This window comes from Hordeum vulgare, chromosome 2H (genome assembly GCF_904849725.1).
Source record: "Hordeum vulgare subsp. vulgare chromosome 2H, MorexV3_pseudomolecules_assembly, whole genome shotgun sequence".
Taxonomy (NCBI): Eukaryota; Viridiplantae; Streptophyta; class Magnoliopsida; order Poales; family Poaceae; genus Hordeum; species Hordeum vulgare.
Window position 1 is genome coordinate 15601893 of NC_058519.1, and position 19921 is coordinate 15621813.

At 48.7% G+C, this 19921-nt stretch overlaps 2 protein-coding genes across 2 annotated transcripts; one reads left to right on the forward strand and one right to left on the reverse strand.

The window, feature by feature from the left end:
* The first annotated feature begins 566 nt into the window (after nucleotides 1-566).
* Nucleotides 567-2298, forward strand: LOC123429209 (berberine bridge enzyme-like Cyn d 4). Its single transcript, XM_045113263.1, has one exon. The coding sequence runs from the start codon at nucleotides 588-590 to the stop codon at nucleotides 2166-2168; it is 1581 nt and encodes a 526-aa protein (XP_044969198.1). The 5' UTR covers nucleotides 567-587; the 3' UTR covers nucleotides 2169-2298.
* A 5224-nt stretch (nucleotides 2299-7522) lies between these two features.
* Nucleotides 7523-9342, reverse strand: LOC123429210 (berberine bridge enzyme-like Cyn d 4). Its single transcript, XM_045113264.1, has one exon. The coding sequence runs from the start codon at nucleotides 9242-9244 to the stop codon at nucleotides 7646-7648; it is 1599 nt and encodes a 532-aa protein (XP_044969199.1). The 5' UTR covers nucleotides 9245-9342; the 3' UTR covers nucleotides 7523-7645.
* Between the last annotated feature and the right edge of the window lie 10579 nt (nucleotides 9343-19921).

Below are 19921 nucleotides of genomic sequence, written 5' to 3' on the forward strand. Positions count from 1 at the left end.
CGGACGCCGCGGTACCCAAAAGTTCCATGACGGCGTGGCGGCATGTTGGCGGGGCGGCGGCGTGGAGAGAAAGGAGGCAGAGGGGCGCGTGGCAATGCGAGGGAGGGAGCGTGGCGGGACATGGGCGCTGAGACTCGGTGAAAGTGCGCGCGGCGAGTGCTGCGTTTTATAGGCACGTTGGACGCCGCGTGCCCGCCCGCCTTTTCTCGCGTGACCAAGCGTTTCCCCGCGCGCGAAATTGCCGCGACCACTGGAGCGCGAACTTTATTTTAGCGCGCGGACGTGTTTTTTGGCGCGGCTGTTGGAGATGCTCTAAGGCCTCGATTAATTAGTTGATAATTAATTTAGTGGCCTTATGTTTGCAGCCGAATGAGACCCATGCAACATTTACTTCCTTCTTGATTTGGGGAGAGAATAATCAAACACCGGCCAAGAAAGGCAGGCATATTTCATGTATGGAAGTTACTAGCCATTCAAGATAAGGATGACCATCTAAAAAGTTTAGCCATGATTTAATGCACAATGGACTATAAATAAAAGGAGGTAAAGTTGCAGAACAACACGATCGGTGTTAGTGGACGACGAAAATGGCGCGGGTAGCGCTCGTGCTCACAATTTGCATCTTGGGTTTCTCCCAATCCCTGGCAACGTCCTCCAAATCCAACCACAGCGACTACTTCCGGTGCCTCTCGAGGAAAATCCCCAGCCAGCTCGTGCTGACGCCCAGCTCGCCCTCCTTCAAGCCGCTCCTCGTGTCGTCCATCAGGAACGCGCGGCTGGTGGCGCCGGCGACGGCGAGCCCCCCGCTCTGCATCGTCACGCCCACCAACGCGTCGCACGTCCAGGACGCAGTGTGCTGCGGGCGCCGCCACAGGGTGCGCGTCCGCGTGCGCAGCGGCGGGCACGACAACGAGGGCCTCTCGTACATGCCGGGCCGTCCCAGCCGCGAAAAGTTCGCGGTGATCGACCTCGCCAAGCTCAACGGCGTGCGCGTGGACGCGCGCGCGGCCACCGCCTGGGTCGACTCCGGGACCACGCTCGGGGAGCTCTACTACCGCGTCGCTACGGCGGAGCCCGGGCTGGGTTTCCCGGCTGGCGTGTGCCCGACCGTCGGCGTGGGGGGCCTCATCAGCGGCGGCGGCATGGGCCTGATGATGCGCAAGCACGGCCTATCCGCTGACAACGTGCTCGACGCCACCATGGTCGACGCCGACGGGAACCTCCTGGAGGACAAGAAGGCCATGGGGGACGACCTCTTCTGGGCCATCCGCGGCGGCGGCGGCGGGAACTTCGGCATCGTGCTGTCTTGGAAGCTGAGGCTCGTGCCGGTCCCACCCACGGTTGCCTTCTTCGATGTCACCAAGACCATAGACCAGGGCGCGGTCGACGCGGTGACCAAATGGCAAACCATCGCGCCGGCGCTCCCCGACGACCTGAGCGTACGTGTGGTCGTCCAAAAGCGTCAGGCCAGCTTCCAGTCCCTGCACCTCGGCAACTGCAGCGCGGTGGTGGCGACGATGCACAGCCGGTTCCCGGAGCTCGGATTAACCCTCGATGACTGCCTCGAAATGAGCTGGCTGCAGAACAAGGCGTACCTATACTTCGGCAATGCCAGCAACAACAAGCCGCTGGAGGAGCTCCTTCTCAACCGGTCCATGACCATTGGCCCCTTCGTCAAGAACAAGTCGGACTACGTCAAGAAAGCCCTCACCAGGGACACATGGGAGAAAATCTTCCTTTGGCCCGATGGCGGGGCGGTGGGGCAGCTCATCCTCGAGCCGCACGGCGGAATGATGAGCCGCATCGCCGCCGCCGACACGCCGTTCCCGTACCGGAGCGGCGTGCTCTACAACGTCCAGTACGTCGAGTTCTGGAACGGCACCGGGGCGGCGGGCATGCCGAACTGGCTCCACGGCCTGTACGACTTCATGGCGCCGTACGTGAGCAAGAAGCCTAGGGGTGCCTACGTGAACTACCGGGACCTCGACATCGGCGTGAACACGGTGGTCGGGGGCGTGACGAGCTACGAGAGTGGCAAGGTGTGGGGCGAGAGGTATTTCGGCCCTGCAAACTTTAAGAGACTCACCAAGATCAAGCACAAGGTGGATGCTAGCGACTACTTCCGGAACGAGCAGAGTGTGCCGCCACTTCTATTGATCAGGGAATGAGCTTATGAGGATGAAAACTAGGTGTCAAATTGTGCAAATCAGGCGCGTTTGATCATATTTTGACTGCTAATAACTCCGATGGGCTAAGAGAGGTTATCAACATTCATGAATACAACTGATCAATTAGATTTTTAGGCTGTCTGCAATGGAAGCATCGTAATTAGTATCGTGGATGCTCCCTCGGAAAAAAATATATATCATGAATGCCAACTAGTTAATTTAATTTGATGGCATAAAGTTAAATGAAAAAAGAAAGGTACAACTATCATACCATGATACCATATCATACCATAACAACGTATCATATTAAGGCCCTGTTTGGAACCACTTAGATTATACTCCCTCCGTTTTAAAATATAAGACCTTTTAGATATTGCACTATGAACTACATACAGATGTACATAGATATATTTTAGAATGTAGATTCACTCATTTTGCTCCGTATGTAGTCTCGTAGTGTAATCTCTAAAAGGTCTTATATTTTGAAACAGAGGGAGTATAATTTAGTTTTTATAATTTATTTTGTCTCCAAACAGGATAGATTATGGTATAGATTATAAAAACTAGATGGACGGATTATTAAAAACTCACAATCTACTCTACCCCAGCTAAAATCAGATTATGGATTGCTAATGACCCTTAGCCTTGTAAAGTTGGAGATAATTACATTCCTGCCACCGCCACCCTCCTCTTTCTTAAAAAAAAAGGCAGACAAGTCGTTATGCAATGTAAAACCTGGATTACAGTTTATGTAATACAGCTTCCAAACGTGCCCATATAGATTATTTTTATAAATCAAATTATATAATCTACCTTCATAATCTAGATTATTATAATCTATTATGGTTCCAAACAGGGCCTAAATGATATGCCTCATGTGTCATGTATGACACTAATTAAATGAACCATCTTATAATACCAATGTATGATAATATGCACTATAAGTGTATTATCATACACTAGTATCATACATATTAGTATATGATACTATTCCCTATGACCAGCCTTTTATGGCCGCCCTCCCCCCCCCCCTCCGCGTCGCCCCCTCCCTGGCGACTCGGGGGCAACCCTAGCGTCGCCGCCGCATCCCCCCCTCTCTCCCTCCCCTCCGCCGCTGCCAGAGGGCGCCACGGCACTGGCGTGTGGCCTTGGTGAAGGTGACGGAGGGGATCTAGCACCTCGACGGCGACGGTTCCCGGGGCGGCGGGGATCTAGCGCCTCGACGGCGGCGGCTCCCGGTGGTGGCGGGGATCTAGGGCCTGGACGGCGGCGGCTCCCGGGGCGGCGGCTCCCGTCGGTGGCACGCGGCGTCGCCTGGTACTGCTGGACGTCCTCCTGTTAGCGGTGGTAGCCGATCCGGCCCGATCCACCGCGCCAGCAACCGGTTCCAGGTACCTTCTCCTGGTGCTTGCTGGCCGGATCTAATCCGGTCTTGGCGGTGCCGACGACGACGGCTAACCCGGGACCATGATGGTGGCGGCGTCCCCTCCGCCGGGGATGACGGGCCTGATGGTGGGGAGACATGGTTGCCGGTGAAAACCGAGCCGACGGCGCACGATGGCGGCTTTCTGCGCCGTTACCTTGATGAAGGCTTCGTTTTGTAACTACTGTTGATCCACTCGTGCTGCTCCGAGGGAAACCCTAGTATCTGGTTTTCCAGATCGGACGATGGCGGCATTGCGGTGTCGTTCCTCTCTATGGAGCATCGTTTGTGGAGCAGCGCTGGAAGACGGAGGCAGGAGGTGGAGTGTCTTTGTTCTGCACGAAGCTTCGTTGGTGATGTCAGGTCCTGCCTGGCCGACAGGTGCTACGCTTTGTCATGCCTGGTCGGCAGGTGCTATGTAAAACCTGGATTACAGTTTATGTAATACAGCTTTCAGACGTGCCCATATAGATTATTTTTATAAATCAAATTATATAATCTACCTTCATAATCTAGATTATTATAATCTATTATGGTTTCAAACAGGGCCTAAATGATATGCCTCATGTGTCATGTATGACACTAATTAAATGAACCATCTTATAACACCAATGTATGATAATATGCACTACAAGTGTATTATCATACACTAGTATCATACATATTAGTACATGATACTATTCCCTATGACCGGCCCTTTATGGCCTCCCTCCCCCCAACCCCCCCCCCCCCCCCCCCCCCCGCGTAGCCCCCTCCCTGGCGACTCGGGGGCAACCCTAGCGTCACCGCCGCATTCCCCCCCTCTCTCTCCCTCCCCTCTGCCGCTGCCAGAGGGCGCCACGGCACTGGCATGTGGCCTTGATGAAGGTGACGGCCGGGATCTAGCACCTGGACGGCGGCGGTTCCTGGGGCGGCGGGGATCTAGCGCCTGGACGGCGGCGGCTTCGGCTCCCGGGGCGGCGGCTCCCGGTGGTGGCGGGGATCTAGGGCCTGGACGGCGGCTCCCGCCGGTGGCGCGTGGCGTCGCCTGGTACTGCTGGACGTCCTCCTGTTAGCGGTGGTAGCCGATCCGGTCCGATCCATCGCGCCAGCGACCGGTTCCAGGTGGCTTCTCTTGTTGCTTGCTGGCCGGATCTAATACGGTCTTGGCGGTGTCGACGACGACGGCTAACCCGGGACCATGATGGTCGCGGCGTCCCCTCCGCCGGGGATGACGGGCCTGATGGTGGGGAGACATGGTTGCCGGTGAAAACCGAGCCGACGGCGGACGATGGCGGCTTTCTGCGTCGTTACCTTGATGAAGGCTTCGTTTTGTAACTACTGTTGATCCACTCGTGCTGCTCCGGGGGAAACCCTAGGATCTGGTTTTCCAGATCGGACGATGGCGGCATTGCGGTGTCGTTCCTCTCTATGTAGCATCGTTTGTGGAGCAGCGCTGGAAGACGGAGGCAGGAGGTGGAGTGTCTTTGTTCTGCACGAAGCTTCGTTGGTGATGTCAGGTCATGCCTGGCCGACAGGTGCTACGCTTTGTCATGCCTGGTCGGCAGGTGCTACGCACGACAGATCTTACTGAGTCTTTGCGTCTGGATTGATGAGGGCAGGGAGGTGGTGCCGTTGGGCGTTGTGGTGGCGTCGACGGATGGTCGGACTGGCAAGGATTATGCGGATCTCTCTCCTGAAGATGGTTCAACGGTTTGATGATGATGATGACTTCTAAAACGTGTGCATGTGATGTACGCTTTAGGTCTGCTGCACCGGCTGTGAGTTCTGATACGTCATGTGGATGGATCGAAGACGACACCGGATTTAGATATGGGGAGTGAGAGCACTCCACATTATCATGGTTTGTAGGTGTGAGAGGGGGCTTCGGGTGGTTTGATGTATGTTCTTGTCAGACCTTTGTTGAATAAGTAATAAAGATGGCTGTATGCATCGATTGATGCACAGGGTCTTAACCTCCTTTTCTAAAAAAAATGTTGGTTTGTCGAGTGCATTTTTCGGGGAATAGACAAACAGGTCCTTTGCAGAGTTTTCTCTCCACCAAGGATATCTTTATGGAGATATATATCTTTTTTGCAATGGGCAATGAAATCTTTGTTGAGATCTTTAATTTTATTTCTCACATTCTTTGTCGAGTGTCTTTTTGTTGCACTTGGCAAACACTTTTTTCGTTTTCTTCTCTTTCCTCTTGTTTCTTTTCTTTTGTACTCCCTCCGTTTCATAATTTAAGTCTTTTTAGAGATTTCATTAAAGGACTACATACGGATGTATATAGACATATTTTAGATTGTAGATTCACTCATTTTGTTTTGTATGTAGTCTCTTAGTGAAATTGCTTAAAAGACTTATATTTAGGAACGGAGGGAGTAGACAAGTGTTTCCTTTTTTTTTTCCTTTATGCTCTGTTATTTCCTAAGTGTGGATGTCCACAATATGTGTTAGGCAAAAATATGATCAAATATGTGCACGAGCATACAAGAAAGTAAGCCCTTCAATTTTATGAATGAAAAAGTTCAAAACAAACCTTATAGTTATAGACGAAAGCTAAATCAAACCCTGAACTTTGAATCCCTGAAATCGGCACAACGAACTCACTAATCCTGGTCTATTTTAAACCTTGACAGAACTTAGCCGGGATTTGCTGAATTAGGCCAGGCCCATTAGCGCAGTTGTACACGCGCGCACCCTCTGCTCTAGTTTTTTTTTTGCTTTTCCACATGTGTATATTTTTTTCAGTATCCAATATATTTTTTAACACATATATGTATATTTTTTGATAAACTTCCAATATTTTTAACACATTATGTACATTTTAAAAGTACATCTTACAAAAAAATACATGGTAATATTTTCTAAATAAATATTCTATATTTTATAAATAACAATAAACATTTTATAAAATTCATATATATATTTTTGAGGTATAAATAACAATAAACGTTGAATGTTTGGGGCTAGGATTATGCTCCTACAAATTTATAAAATGCATGTTGGACCAATAAGAATAGAATGAAAAATACGAATAGAATTAAAAATATGAATAGAATTAAAAATACGAATATAATTAAAAATACAAATAGAACTAAAAATAGGAATAGAATTAAAAAAATCCAAACATTTTTTTGAAACAAAAAAGACATAGAATTTGTGACAAAAATAGAAAACATAAATATTTTTAACTTCTGAACAATTTTAAAAATGCGTGAACTTTTTTTAAACTTCGTAATATTTTTTGTTAGTGGGCCGGTCCAATTTTTTTCTATAAGAGTAGCAGCCTAGCAGGTTATCCCGGTCGGGATTGTGGTATTGCCAGAATCCCGGTGTGCCAAACGGGCCTAGGGTTCAAAATAGACCGGGATTACAAGTTCCGAGTGCCAATTTCAGGGATTCAAAGTTTAGGGTTTAATTTAGCTTTCGTCTATAACTTTAAGGTTTGTTTTGGACTTTTTCCTTTTATGAAGGTGCAACTTTGGGTTACCGCGGATGCCAAAAACCTAGGGGTTCTTCTATTGGGAGAGTAATCGTTTATATCGTAATAAGGGTAGATTGTAACAAACACTATTCTATTCTTAATTAACGCGTGAGGCAAATCTCATGCCTCCGATTTCAGAAAAAAAAAACGAATATGCAAAACACACGTCCGTAATGAGAGTCAAAGATCAATGTTCCTTTATATATGTTTCACATACTCCCTCTTCTCTGGTTTACTAGCGATGATATCCCTCAATATCTTAATTCACATCTCTTTCTCCCCCTCCCTCTCTTCCTCTCCTAGTTACTAAAAAAAGACATGCTTACCAATTGTTTTCCTTCCGAAGACATATAAAAAGACTTAGTATATGTAGAATTTCTTGTAATATCATGCTTAGAGATTCATTGATTTTGAATTCCATTGTGTTACGTTATATCTATTGCACCAAAATCGTGTGGAAATCAAATCATTAGTTAGGGACTTCACGTTGACACATGTTATGATCTTTTTAGCTCATAAGAGTTATTAGAAGTTACAATTCGATCAAACATGATTGTTTTGTTTTTGTTTTGCACATGTATACTACTGGCTCAAGGAAAGTGGTGGCATGCTCTGCTCGCTCCGGAAGTAATCGTCGGCGTCCACCGTGCGCTTGATCTTGGCGAGTCTCCTATAGTTTTCCGGGCCGAAATAACTCTCGCCCCACACCTTGCCACTTTCATAGCTCGTCACGCCGTCGACCACCTTGTTCGTGCCGATGTCGAGGTCCCGGTAGTTCACGTAAGCGCCCCTCGGGTTCTTGCTCACGAACGGCGCCATGAACTCGTACAGGCTCCCCACCCATTTCGGCGTAACGTCGCCTCCGGCGGCTGTGCCGTTCCAGAACTCCACGTACTGGATGTTGTAGAGCACGCTGCTCCGGTGCGGGAACGGGATGCCGTCGGCGGATATTCGGGCCATTATTCCGCCGTGCGGCTCCATGACGAGCTGCCCGGTGGCGGTGCCGTTGGGCCATTGGAAGATCTTGTCCCACGTCTCCTTGGTGAGCGGTTTCTTGACGTAGTCGGACTTGTTCTTGACGAAGCGACCCAGGGGCATGGACCGGTTGAGGAGGAGCGCCTCCAGCGGCTTGGCGTTGATGGCGTCGCCGAAGAATATGTACGCCGTGTAGTTCAGCCAGCTCATCTCCTTGCAGTCGGCGGTCGTCACCCCGAGCTCCGGGAACCGGCTCCCCATCGTGGCCACCGCCGCGCTGCAGTTGCCGAGGTGCAGGGCCTGGAAGTTGGCCTCACGGTTCTGCACGACGACGCGTACGCTGAGGTCGTCGGGGAGCGCCGGCGCGAGCGTTTGCCATTTGGTGACCGCGTCCACGGCGCCCTGTTCCATGGTCTTGGGCACTTTGAAGAAGGTCACAGTGGGTGGGACCGGCACCAGCCTCACCTTCCAGGACAGCACGATGCCGAAGTTCCCGCCGCCGCCGCCGCGGATGGCCCAGAAGAGGTCGTCCCCCATGGCCTTCTTGTCCGCCAGGAGGTTCCCTTGGGCGTCGACCATGGTGGCGTCGAGCACGTTGTCGGCGGACAGACCGTGCTTGCGCATCATCAGGCCCATGCCGCCGCCGCTGAAGTGGCCCCCCACGCCGATGGTCGGGCACACGCCAGCCGGGAAGCCCAGCCCAGGCGCAGCCGTGGCGACATGGTAGTAGAGCTCCCCGATCCCCGCCCCGGAATCGACCCACGCGGTGGCCTCGTGCGGGTCGACGGTGACGGCGTGGAGGTTGGCGAGGTCGATGACGGCGAACGCCTCGCTCTTGGGGCTGCCCGACCGGTACGAGAGGCCCTCGCAGTCGTGCCCGCCGCTGCGCACGCGGACGCGCACGGCGTGGCGGCGCCCGCAGCGCACGGCGGCCTGGACATGGGACGCGTTGGTCGGGGTCACGATGCAGATCGGGGGCCTCGACGTGGCCGGCGCCACCAACCTGGCGTTCCTGATGGAGGACACCAGCAGCGGCGTGAAGGACGGCGAGCTCGGCGCCTGCACGAGCTGGCCGGGGACGTCCGTCGAGAGGCAGCGGAGGAAGTCGTTGTCGTTGTCGCTGTGGTCGGAGGGCGACGCCTGGGAGGGGGCGGCCACGAAGAAGCCCAAGACGCAAATTATGACAACGAGAGAAATGCTTGCCATTTTCGACGGATCTGCCGTTCTCCGCGGCGCTTCTGTTTCTATTCCACCTCGCTATATAGCCATGCATGCATGCGTCATCCTTATCTTGAAAGGCCGGTTCATTATGCATGCAAGTTTCTCTCGAAATCAACCTGAATAAAAGTGAATTATTAACAGATCAAAGGTAGTAAATCTGTTGACAGTAGTAGTAGGAATTGATTGACCTCCAATTAATTTAATTCTTTGACTGCGAATAAAAGTGAATTATTAACAGATCAAACGATTCCTTATAAGAAAGGTACTTGAAATTGCCGTCGTCGACGTCGGGAGGTCGAAGTACGGATCCTTCAAATATATCAAAGATAGGCTATGGGCGAAGGTGAGAAGCTGGATAGGAACGTGTATGGCCTCAGCGGGAATAGAGGTCTTGATCAAGCTATCCCGACATTCTCTATGTATTTCTTACTTATTACCAAGATATTCGTGTCAAAAGATTGACATGATGCCAACGAAATTTCTCTGGGGAAGTAAAAATAGTGAGGAAGGCTGCATGAGTCTCTTGGGATAAAATGACAATGCCAAAATACCAAGGGGGTTTAGACTACCACATGCTATGTGTCGTAAGCAACATCGTGTTTAAAATGATGAAATTCAGCTATTATACGTGGTGATTAGGGGGTGGGGGGGGGGGGGGGGGGGTGGGGGGGGAGGGGGTTAGGCTTCGGTGATACAGAGACCATGCTGGCCAAACAAGCATGAAGGCTTACCCAAGACCCTCACTCGCCAAGTGTAAGAATGATGGCCGTTCTGATGACGCTGCTTTGTTCTCTTCTCGTTATATAGCCATGTGTGTGTCATCCTTATCTTGAAGGGCCAGCTAATTACAGGCATGGAAGTCTTTCCCCAAAAGAAGTAGGAATTGATTGTGCCCCAAAGATTATGACCTCCAATTTAATTACCTCCTTAACTGGTAATAACTGAATTATTTATTGGTCAAAGATAAATGAGTTTTTATCGTTTATGCTAGTTGTGTCCATTACTCAGTTTTGCCACTAAAAGTTACAACTGGTTCATAATGATATCCTTCTATGGGATACTTGCTCAAAATGCGCTTAGATATCTAAAAAATATCATCATTCATTAGATGTTTGCTAAAAATTGCCATTAGACATCATTATTGTTAGGTCAAACTTGTTGACCATGTTATGATGAAAATAGCCCTATACCCACATGTCATCTCTCTAATCTCACAATGATAAGTGTGGACCCCACTTATAAGCAGTAAGCAAGCGATTAATTTTAAAGAGAATAAGATCGATGTTTGGATCAAGTGGGACCCACACTTTATGGTAGTGGGATTGAGGGAGAGATGACATGCTGGTCTATAGGTATTTTGGTCATTAATTATATAATGGAAAACGAGATTTGAGCTGATAGTAATGGTGTCCGTTGACATTTTTGAGCATGCGCCTAATGAAACAATGACATTTTTGAGCTGTTGAAATTCCTAATGAAAAAACTGAATCGTGAGATACAGCCAGTCTCATAAATGATAAAACTCAAGATCAATTTGTAGACATGGCTATAACTTAGTAGTAGGATGTGTTCGAAAGGAAGTCTTTTATTGAATTTAATAATCTCTCTAATTCGTGATAAAATACTTCCATTTATGCCATATAAAATCACAATGTAAAAAACTAAATGGAAGACCCGATGAGGTGGTTGGTTCAGGCTTTCATAGTTCGGACAGCTAAACTCATGAATTCATTGGCAAAAAGAAACAAGAATATTTTAGATATTTTCCAATAATTTGATATCAAATCAAATGGATACAAATAACATTGGATTTGTTTAACACTACTCAGGAAAAGCCTAGCAGTAGTGCGGGTTATACCCGTACCAGTAGCGTGGGGGTCTTCGCTACTGCTACGTCGCTACAACTAATTATTAGCAGTGGCGCGGGTTGCCCAGCACTACTCGCAATAGGGTTAGCAGTAACACTGTTTTTTAGCTGCTGGTGGTGGTGGTGAGCATTTTGGTGGTGGTGGTGGTGGTGAAGGCTCTGGTGATTGAAGGCCGCCGTTCGTCGTGCTTCTCATGCTTCAAGGGTAAGATTCAATTGATATTTTATATGCCATAGTTATTCCAGTAGCATCAGGTAATATGTTTCGATGTGAAATATCACGTTGTGCAATTATTTAGTTGGTTCGGTAATACTATGAAATATATTTAGATGTCAAATATTGAGGTGTGCAAATATTTAATTGGTCCGGTAATATTCCGTAATATATTTAAATGTCAAATATTTAGGTGTGTGAATATTTTTAGTTGCTCCGGTAATAATTTGTAATATATTTAGATGTCAAATATTTAGGTGTGCGAATATTTTTAGTTGTTCGATAATATTCAGTCATACGTTTAGATGTCAAATATTAAGGTGTGTGAATATTTTTAGTTGCTCTCACAATATTCTGTAATATATTTAGATGTCGAATATTAAGGTGTGTGAATATTTTTAGTTTGTCCTTCTGCTTAATAGTTGTCCATGTTGAAAACTATTTTTGGTCAACAGAGTTTTGTAATGTGGTGATGTTTCTTTTTTTTTACTACAGTCTAGTACTCTCCGAACAAATGAGATGGGAGCTAATCTGAGTGAATTTCAGTACATAGAGGTATCACTGCAATCATGGCGAGAGAAGTGAAGGGATGCATTTATCTATCTCAAATTTTGTGTCCAATGTTGGAGTTAATGGTCACGAATCGGGGCGGAGTAGTTAGGTGGAAGGAGGAAATGCCGACTGTTATTAGTATGGTGAGGCAGACGCTGACAAGTTAGATGGACATATGTAAAACTAGATAGAAGATGAAGATACAAATGGTGATAATGGTCATGCCGATGATTCCGACGAGTCAGATGAAGAAGAGAACGCAGAGGAGGTGCCTAATCTTGCATCATGGAATCAAGATTTCTCATTTGAAGTGATTGTGAATGATGTCCATGATTGTACCTGGCAATACCACCAGAACAACATTGCGACGGGTGCTATGTGTCCCAAAAAAGGAAGATCTGAAGGATGCAATCATTAGATGGGCAATGTCCATGCTAAGGGTTTTCATAACTGGTGTGTCAAGTTTGAAATACTTGACAATGATATGCAAGAACATACATTGTCCCATCAGGGTGCATGGATACCTCCCTAAGTATGGCACAACCTGGGTGATCAGTGACTTAGTTCATCACACTTGTGTTATTCGATTCCCAGTATCCATCAAGATCACAGTAACCTTCATCCATGCTTATTACTCGGTTGCTTTACATTGAGATAGTGGAGAGCACATCGATGAAAGTAAAGATTATGCACACAAAAGTCTTCGTCATGTTGAAGTACAAAATTTCTTATGGCAAGGCTTGAAGGGCTAAGCATAGGGTGCTTTTGACCAGATTTGATTCATATCCCCATGCATATGGCTTTGTTGTCCGTAGTCTCCAGGCAGTTTCGGCAACATATATTGTCTTTATCTAATGCATCTTGTTGTTACCTACTTTATCGTGCATACTTAATAATCACCATGACAATTTCATGCTGAGTTGGCACGCGATCTTAGGATGATATTACCCACTTTGGACGTTCACTGTCTTCTGTACCTCTTCTAATACCTAGGCCTCAGCTCCAACCCTAGGTGACGCGCATGATGCAGAAGATACGAGTTGTCTACGCATCTGTCACGCGCACCCGCATATCCAACGTTGTTCACCGGCAGCAACAACAACAACCACATCCCTCCATGCACCGGCATCAGTCGCGTCCACATGTAGAATAGCAGCCGATGACTAGGCCACCCCTTCTGGACAACCCAACAGTTCGATGTGGCAGCACCCACAGCAGCAAGATCCCACGTCGAGCTTCCTATTTCAGCCACACCCACAACATCAGGGTCCCACGTCGCGCTTCCTGTTTCAGCCACACCCACAACATCAGGGTCCCACATCGGGATTGATGTTTCAGCCACACCCACAACATCAGGGTCCCACATCGGGATTGATGTTTCAGCCACACCCACAACATCAGGGTCCCACATCGGGATTGATGTTACAACCACAACCAACCGGTATATCTTTTCATACTTATTCTTTTTCAATATCAATTGCACCAACATATTTCTTTAGTACTTATATTCCCTCCTGCATGAGCCTAAGGATAGCAGGAGGCGTCTATGTACAGATCCGCGTGGGGGAGTGATCGGGAAGGTGGGGAGAACATACAAGATTATATGTCGCAACACAACAACTGGATGGACATGTATTCAACTCCTCCACCATCGTGCAACACAGGATACATAGTATGACTAGGACGGGTCCGAGATTCCTCCTCATAACATTAGGGTACCCCACACGTACGACCGGAGTACGCCTAACACACCGCGTGATCGCCATGGCAGACATGGTCAGTGACCCTTCTATCTATCAGTAGAGACATGATTATCTAATTATGTATGAGACATATGTTTATTCTATGTAGGAGACAAATGAGTATCTACTTATGTATGAGACATATGCCTATTCTATCTTAATGCTCGGTTAGTTTAACAGGGATAATTCTGATACTACACACGAATTATCCAACATAGTGCAACAACTACAACATCAATTTAGATACAACATAATGCTCCTACAATAAGAGAATACAAACAAATAATACAATTATATGTGAATTAAACGGTAGAACTGAACTTACAAAATACAGCTTAAAAAACTATATGAAGGCATCATCGTCATCCTTCGTCGATGTATAACTCTTGCCCTTCGATGATGCAGAACTCTTGACCTTCGACGATGCGGTAGTCTTAGCCTTGGCGCTCGGCATGAAGATATCGTCTTCGTCATCGCTCCGTAAAAAAGTATGTATGTTCTGCTACATACTTTAGATATGATTCACTCTTATGCTTTTGCTTCTTCCATCATTCTTGCAACCTGAAAAGTTCTTTCCATATCTTCTCAAAGGTCCTTGGAGGCCATCCGTAACTAGTTAGTGCGTGACCGAACTAATTCACTAGGGTGTCACTATTGATGAGTTCATCCCATAAAACTATTCCATCGTCTCTCTTAAAATCGTCGGCTAAACGCAGACGACATTCAGACATACTAGGATGAAAAATATGATCAAAAGGATAACCGAACATCTTGATGAGACTACAAGACTGCACTGGACTGTTTACCCACCTTAGTATGGAGGTTTTTTCATATGTTCAGAAGAGAAGAAAATGGGGGAACACCGAAACGGAAAACCATGACGGGAGATATAGGTAGTAATCGGTGACGCTACGCAGGAACTTTGAAGAGGGAAACTATGGCGGACATATACACGGGAAACAATGTTGCCGCCTCGTCTAGTCGCGGCAGGTTCCATGCTGGTACTCAGGGGGTCTTTTAATTTGTCATTCTGGTTCAGAGTTGATCCTTTTTCTCAATTAGATTAGCTAGCTGGTATTTTTGCACAAGAAAATCATAATTACAGTGCAAAATATGATTGTATGCACCTATCGAGTTTGCCAAAGACGATAGCAGCTAATTGATTACGGTGAAACCAATTAGTGCTAATTGGACATCCTAAAACCGACTGCAGGAGGTATAGCCTGAAGCCCAGAGGACTGTCGGCCTGATCGAAGCCTACAGCAACCTAATCGGCTTAGGCAAAAGCCTATAGGATTCCAATCGATTTAGGCACGACCTACAGAAGCCAATCGGCTAAAGTGATGCCGATGCTGTATTATGTTTGGAAAAAATCAAAACAGCGTACTATTTCTGTTTTTTAATAAAAAAAAGTGTATTATTTAAGAAAAAAATAGCACATGCAGAAGTTAGGGAGGCCACTTGTTGTGCCTGAAATACAATCTTGGCATTTCAAACCATAATAGACAGCTATAATATGACATGACTTCATTACATAATCTTCTTCATACAACAACTTATTTGTTGGACAAGCACGGAAGCTACTGAAGTAAACCGATGAACGAAGGGATATCGAGAGGTCGGGATTTTGGACTGCTCCATCAAGCATCTCTGTCACTTGAAGCATGGTTGGCTGCATCGTCGGCTCCTGGTGATTTGCCTGCTCTTCATCGGCGATATGTAGCTCCACATCCCTCTTGCAGTTGCAGTCCGATCGAAGCTGTGATTTGCTCCGATCGGTGATTTCCTCGAGCAGAATCACTCCGATCGAAGCTGTGACCGAAGGGATATCCGGAGACGTCGTGGGTGTTCATCCAATCTCGTTGGACAAGCAGGACGTGGGATTTTGCGCTGCTCCATCAAGCTAGCATCTCTGTCACTTCAAGCATGCACTAGCTCAAGCAGAATCACCGTGGCTCAAAGCTTAAGTTGACTTGCTGGCCTCTTTTGCAGTTCTTGCCATGGAGACCAGTTTCCTTCCGCCCTGTTCTTGTTGAATCACCATGCATGGCTTCGTCGGTGCCTCCTCCATGCCTTTCCGGAATCACTTCCGCCCGTCTGTCTGTCGTCCAGATCGATCACGCCGGTCGGAGTCGCTTGTACACGACGCCACGGCGGTCACCTTCCACCTTGGCCCAAACGGTGAGCGGCAGCGGGCGCTCCGCCGTCCTCCAGACACCAGGGCACCGGTAAGCCTCGTGGCAGAGGGCGTCCGCCACCTGATTTCCCTCACGATAAACATGCTGCACCTCACAGATCCGGAAGCAGGCGAGCAGCTGCACGATCTCACCCTCCATCGCCGCCGGGATGCGCGTTTGCCGGGACTCCCCGCGCAGCAGCCTGACCAGTGTCAGGTCGTCCCCCTCCACCACCAGTGAAGTGCACCCCATGGCGAGCGCAAGCTCAAGACCGCGCATCAGGGCCCTAGCTTCCACCACGCCCACGCACGCGTGCTCCGTCCTCTCCGCGTACGCCAGTATGGCCTGCCCGCTGCTGTTCCGGATCACTCCTCCTATGGTGGCACGCCCAGATCCATCACGCTTCACCGATCCGTCGAAATTCAGCTTGCACCAACCCATCGGAGGGCGGCTCCAACTCACCAGCGCAACGACGCGATGGGACGGCTGGAACGTCGTGCCGGCGGCCGGATGCGGCCGGGCCATGTGCAGATACGGCGACCTGGTCGCATGATGATGGGAGAGCTGATGGGGCGCCGCCGGCGTTGTTGGCACGGTAAGAGTAGCCATAGCTGGCCGGCGACTAGGAAGGAGAGGTTTAGAGAGGTGATTAGGGGAGAGAGAGGTTAGAGAGGAGAGATATAGATCGATCAAGATTCCATGCGCATGAGGACCGCTGCATATATAGAGAGATGATTCCGAAACTAGGTCGGGAAACGAGACCAGCTATCTACTACTCCTATGCAAGCCTTGTCTAACACGTCACGTGCGTGCTTATCCGGGTCAAGGTTCCCGACCTTGTTCGCAACCTGGCAGAACTCGAACTCGAAGGACTGATCCAGGGCTAAGTTGGACAGCCGCTTCCTGGTGATCTGGAGCGACTCCATGGATGCGCTGAGCCAGTTGGGCCTGATCGTGGGCATGCCGCCATGGCGGAGGGCGTGGAGGAGCGGCGCGTAGAGGCCGAGGCAAGAGCTGAAGATGCGGGCCGACATGGCTTCGGCGAGGTAGGAGGCGACTGGCTGCCTGGATGTGCCCAAGGTAACGGCCAGCTCGGCGATCGCCAGCAGCACGCTTTCCACCTCGTCGGGGTCGTGGAAGTACACCGACTCGGCGCACTATAGACGAGGGAGCGTGAGCATGAGAAGAGCCTCCTCGTCGCGCTGTTTCTGCCGTTGCTGCGCGGTCCATGATACCGGCGACAACAGCACCCACACCGGCCGCACTGATCCTCCCGTGACGGCGGTCATGGTGGCGGACAGACCGCCCGTGACGGGCTGCCGAGGTGGGGGCAGGTCGACGTCGGGAGGTGGGGGCAGGTCGACGTCAGGAGGTGGGGCCAGGTCGACGTCGGGAGGTAGGCGCTTGCGTACCATGGCGGCGGAAGCAGGGTCCTCGTGGTGATCTAGTGGCTGAAGGTAAAGGACGAGGTCGGTTGGAAATGGAGAGGGGAGCCTTGCCTCAAACGCCCGCGGATCCGCAGATAGTCATCGGTCAATCCCCAAAACTACTTGTTCATATCCGAGTCTCATATTTAATCCCTTAGATGTACACAAGGGATGCCAAAAAGAAATCCTACGTACTACGTACTAATCTAGTTTACATTGTGGGAGATGACCTCGAGCTCATACTGGCCGGAGCAGCTCGTCGGCTTGGCGGGTTGCCCCCGCTTGTGCCCCATGTGGTTCTCGTCGGTCGCCGGTCCTCATCGCCCCTTCCTCCCCCGCCATGGACGAGCTCTCTGCAGGCCTTGAAACTCGACATGGAGCAGTTGAAAGAGGGGATGCAGCTCGCCGTGTCGATAGTCGTAGCAAAGTGAAACATCTGTCGTAGCAAAAATCGCGACGTCATATGTGATGTAGCAAATTTAAACAACGGTTGTAAAAATTTAGACCTGGTTGTAGCCAATTTGGCCACCGATTGTAACATGGTCACCCGGCCATGGGTCCGACGAAAGGCCGACGCTTTGACTGAAAACGTTTACCAACTTATTTAAAGCATCCCTTAAAAAAATTTATTAAGAGAATTTACAGCCACGGTTTGCATACGCGTTCGGACGTGTCTGTGGATACTGACCGGTCAGTCTTAAAATCTGCTCGTCCACATCCGAGTATCTCATCATTGATATCCTAGATCCATACAAAACATGCAAGAGAAAATACTATATATGTATGTACTATGTAATATCCTAGTTTTCATCGTTGAAGATGTCTTCGAACTCATCGTGGTCGGGTAGCATATGAGCCGCCTCGGCAGCTGCCAACGCCACCTCTGTATATATGGAGATGTTTCCGAAACAAGGTCGAGAAAGGACTTAGCTCCACTCTGACGACCCCGCTGTAGCCTTTAAAAGCTCTCCCGCTAGTGCTATGCATTTGTAATGCTAAATTGAGAATGACGCTAATAAATAGTACGTTGTTCCCCACAATAGCGCTAAATTCAGGGTCATTTGGCCCGCTAAGCCGTTATATAAGACCTTATTTCTGTATTTTCTTTTGTTTTTGTTTATGATATACATGATGCAATGACGTGGAGCTTGCTTATTAAATTAAGACGTCTCATTGGTACTCGCATGTTGATGTGCCGCCATGTGTATATGTTAAGTATATGTAATAAATTATATATGATGCCTGCATATATTTATTGTTTTAATTTTTCATGATATTAGTAAAACGTTAAATGGAGCTTAGCTCCGTTATAGCCTTTCATAGGTTCAGTCGAGCCGTCGTTAAATGGCATAGCCCGCTAATTAAAATATTGGTTATGATCAGGTCATGATGACATGCATTTTGTATATATATATATATCAATGTCGCATGAACCTATATTATATATTGGTACATTGTGTAGTTAGGGCATCTCCAACACTAACCTGGCCGTAAACCGTACGCCATATCCGTTCACAGGCAGGGGACCAGTCTACGGACACTGACGTAGGACCCGACAATCGAAAGCTATCAGCATATATTGCAAAAAGGATTTGAACTAACCCGAGAAATTTCATCAAACATGATAAAATTTATTCAAGTTCGGTGATAATTTACATTAATGACCGATATTTCGGCTGTTTTTTGTGTGAAGAGGAATAATAAATGAACTAAATTATAAAGGCCGAATTTCAGAATTTTGGCTCCTCGTCCCGAACGTCTTTGCAGCCATCATATGAATCTTAACGATCTCACCTTGCTACATCATCACCAAGACTCGTTGCGTGTAAGCCGGTGTCCCTCGAACAATTTTCTTTTCCACTCTTCCTGGTTGAGCGAGTGTTTATTCGTCCTATTCTTCACCCATACCCCATCCCACTCCAAATTGTCTTCTCTCCACTTGCCTGATTTTATGTAGGAGAGGATGGCACCCGGCGATACGAGGGTTGGCACGAGTGCGATGGCCTGGCCGTAGGGAGGGCGGTGGCCTGCGGGCACCAGGCTGCGACCCAGCGAGATGGGGGCGGCGACAGACAATCCAGGGGTGGGTGGGGTGTGAGTGTGCTGGCTAGCGCAGGGAGGGCGACGGCCATCAGGCACCGGTCTACGGCCGGCGTTGCAGGGAGAGCAGTGGCCGGCAGAAGCCGCACATGAGCACGCATCATCAGGAAGCTCCACAATTGCTCGTTTGCACGTAGGATATTCTACATCCCGGGATGGTTCCGACAGCCGTGGAGCTACCACTAGACCCTCCACCTTCCTGTCTCCAGTCACCCGTCCGGCTCCCTCGTCCTCAACAACCCTGTCATCGGCTGCTTGCGTTATTGGCGTGAGGAGAGGGGTTCCTTGGCGCCCATCACAAAGGTTGCGAGACAGTGTACTGCAGCTCGAGGTACGACCCCTATTTCTTCTTTTGCCTTTTTTGAGCTCCCTGCATTCCCTTGTGCAACATGTTTAATGTGCTCGTTGGATCCGGCAGATGTGAAGATGCAGAGAGCCATGGATGTGCGTCGAGCTCCATTTTTTATTCTGCCGCCCGATATGGCAGATGACATTTCTCAGATTTACAAGCACATGCAAGTTTCCACAACTTTTTGTCGTAACCAGTTTTTGCGTAGTGAGATGGTAAGATTGCGGCCATTGC

Coding starts and splice junctions, on each gene's coding strand:
- LOC123429209 (XM_045113263.1), top strand. CDS start 588: ATGGCGCGGGTAGCGCTCGTGCTCACAATTTGCATCTTGGGTTTCTCC.
- LOC123429210 (XM_045113264.1), bottom strand. CDS start 9,244: ATGGCAAGCATTTCTCTCGTTGTCATAATTTGCGTCTTGGGCTTCTTC.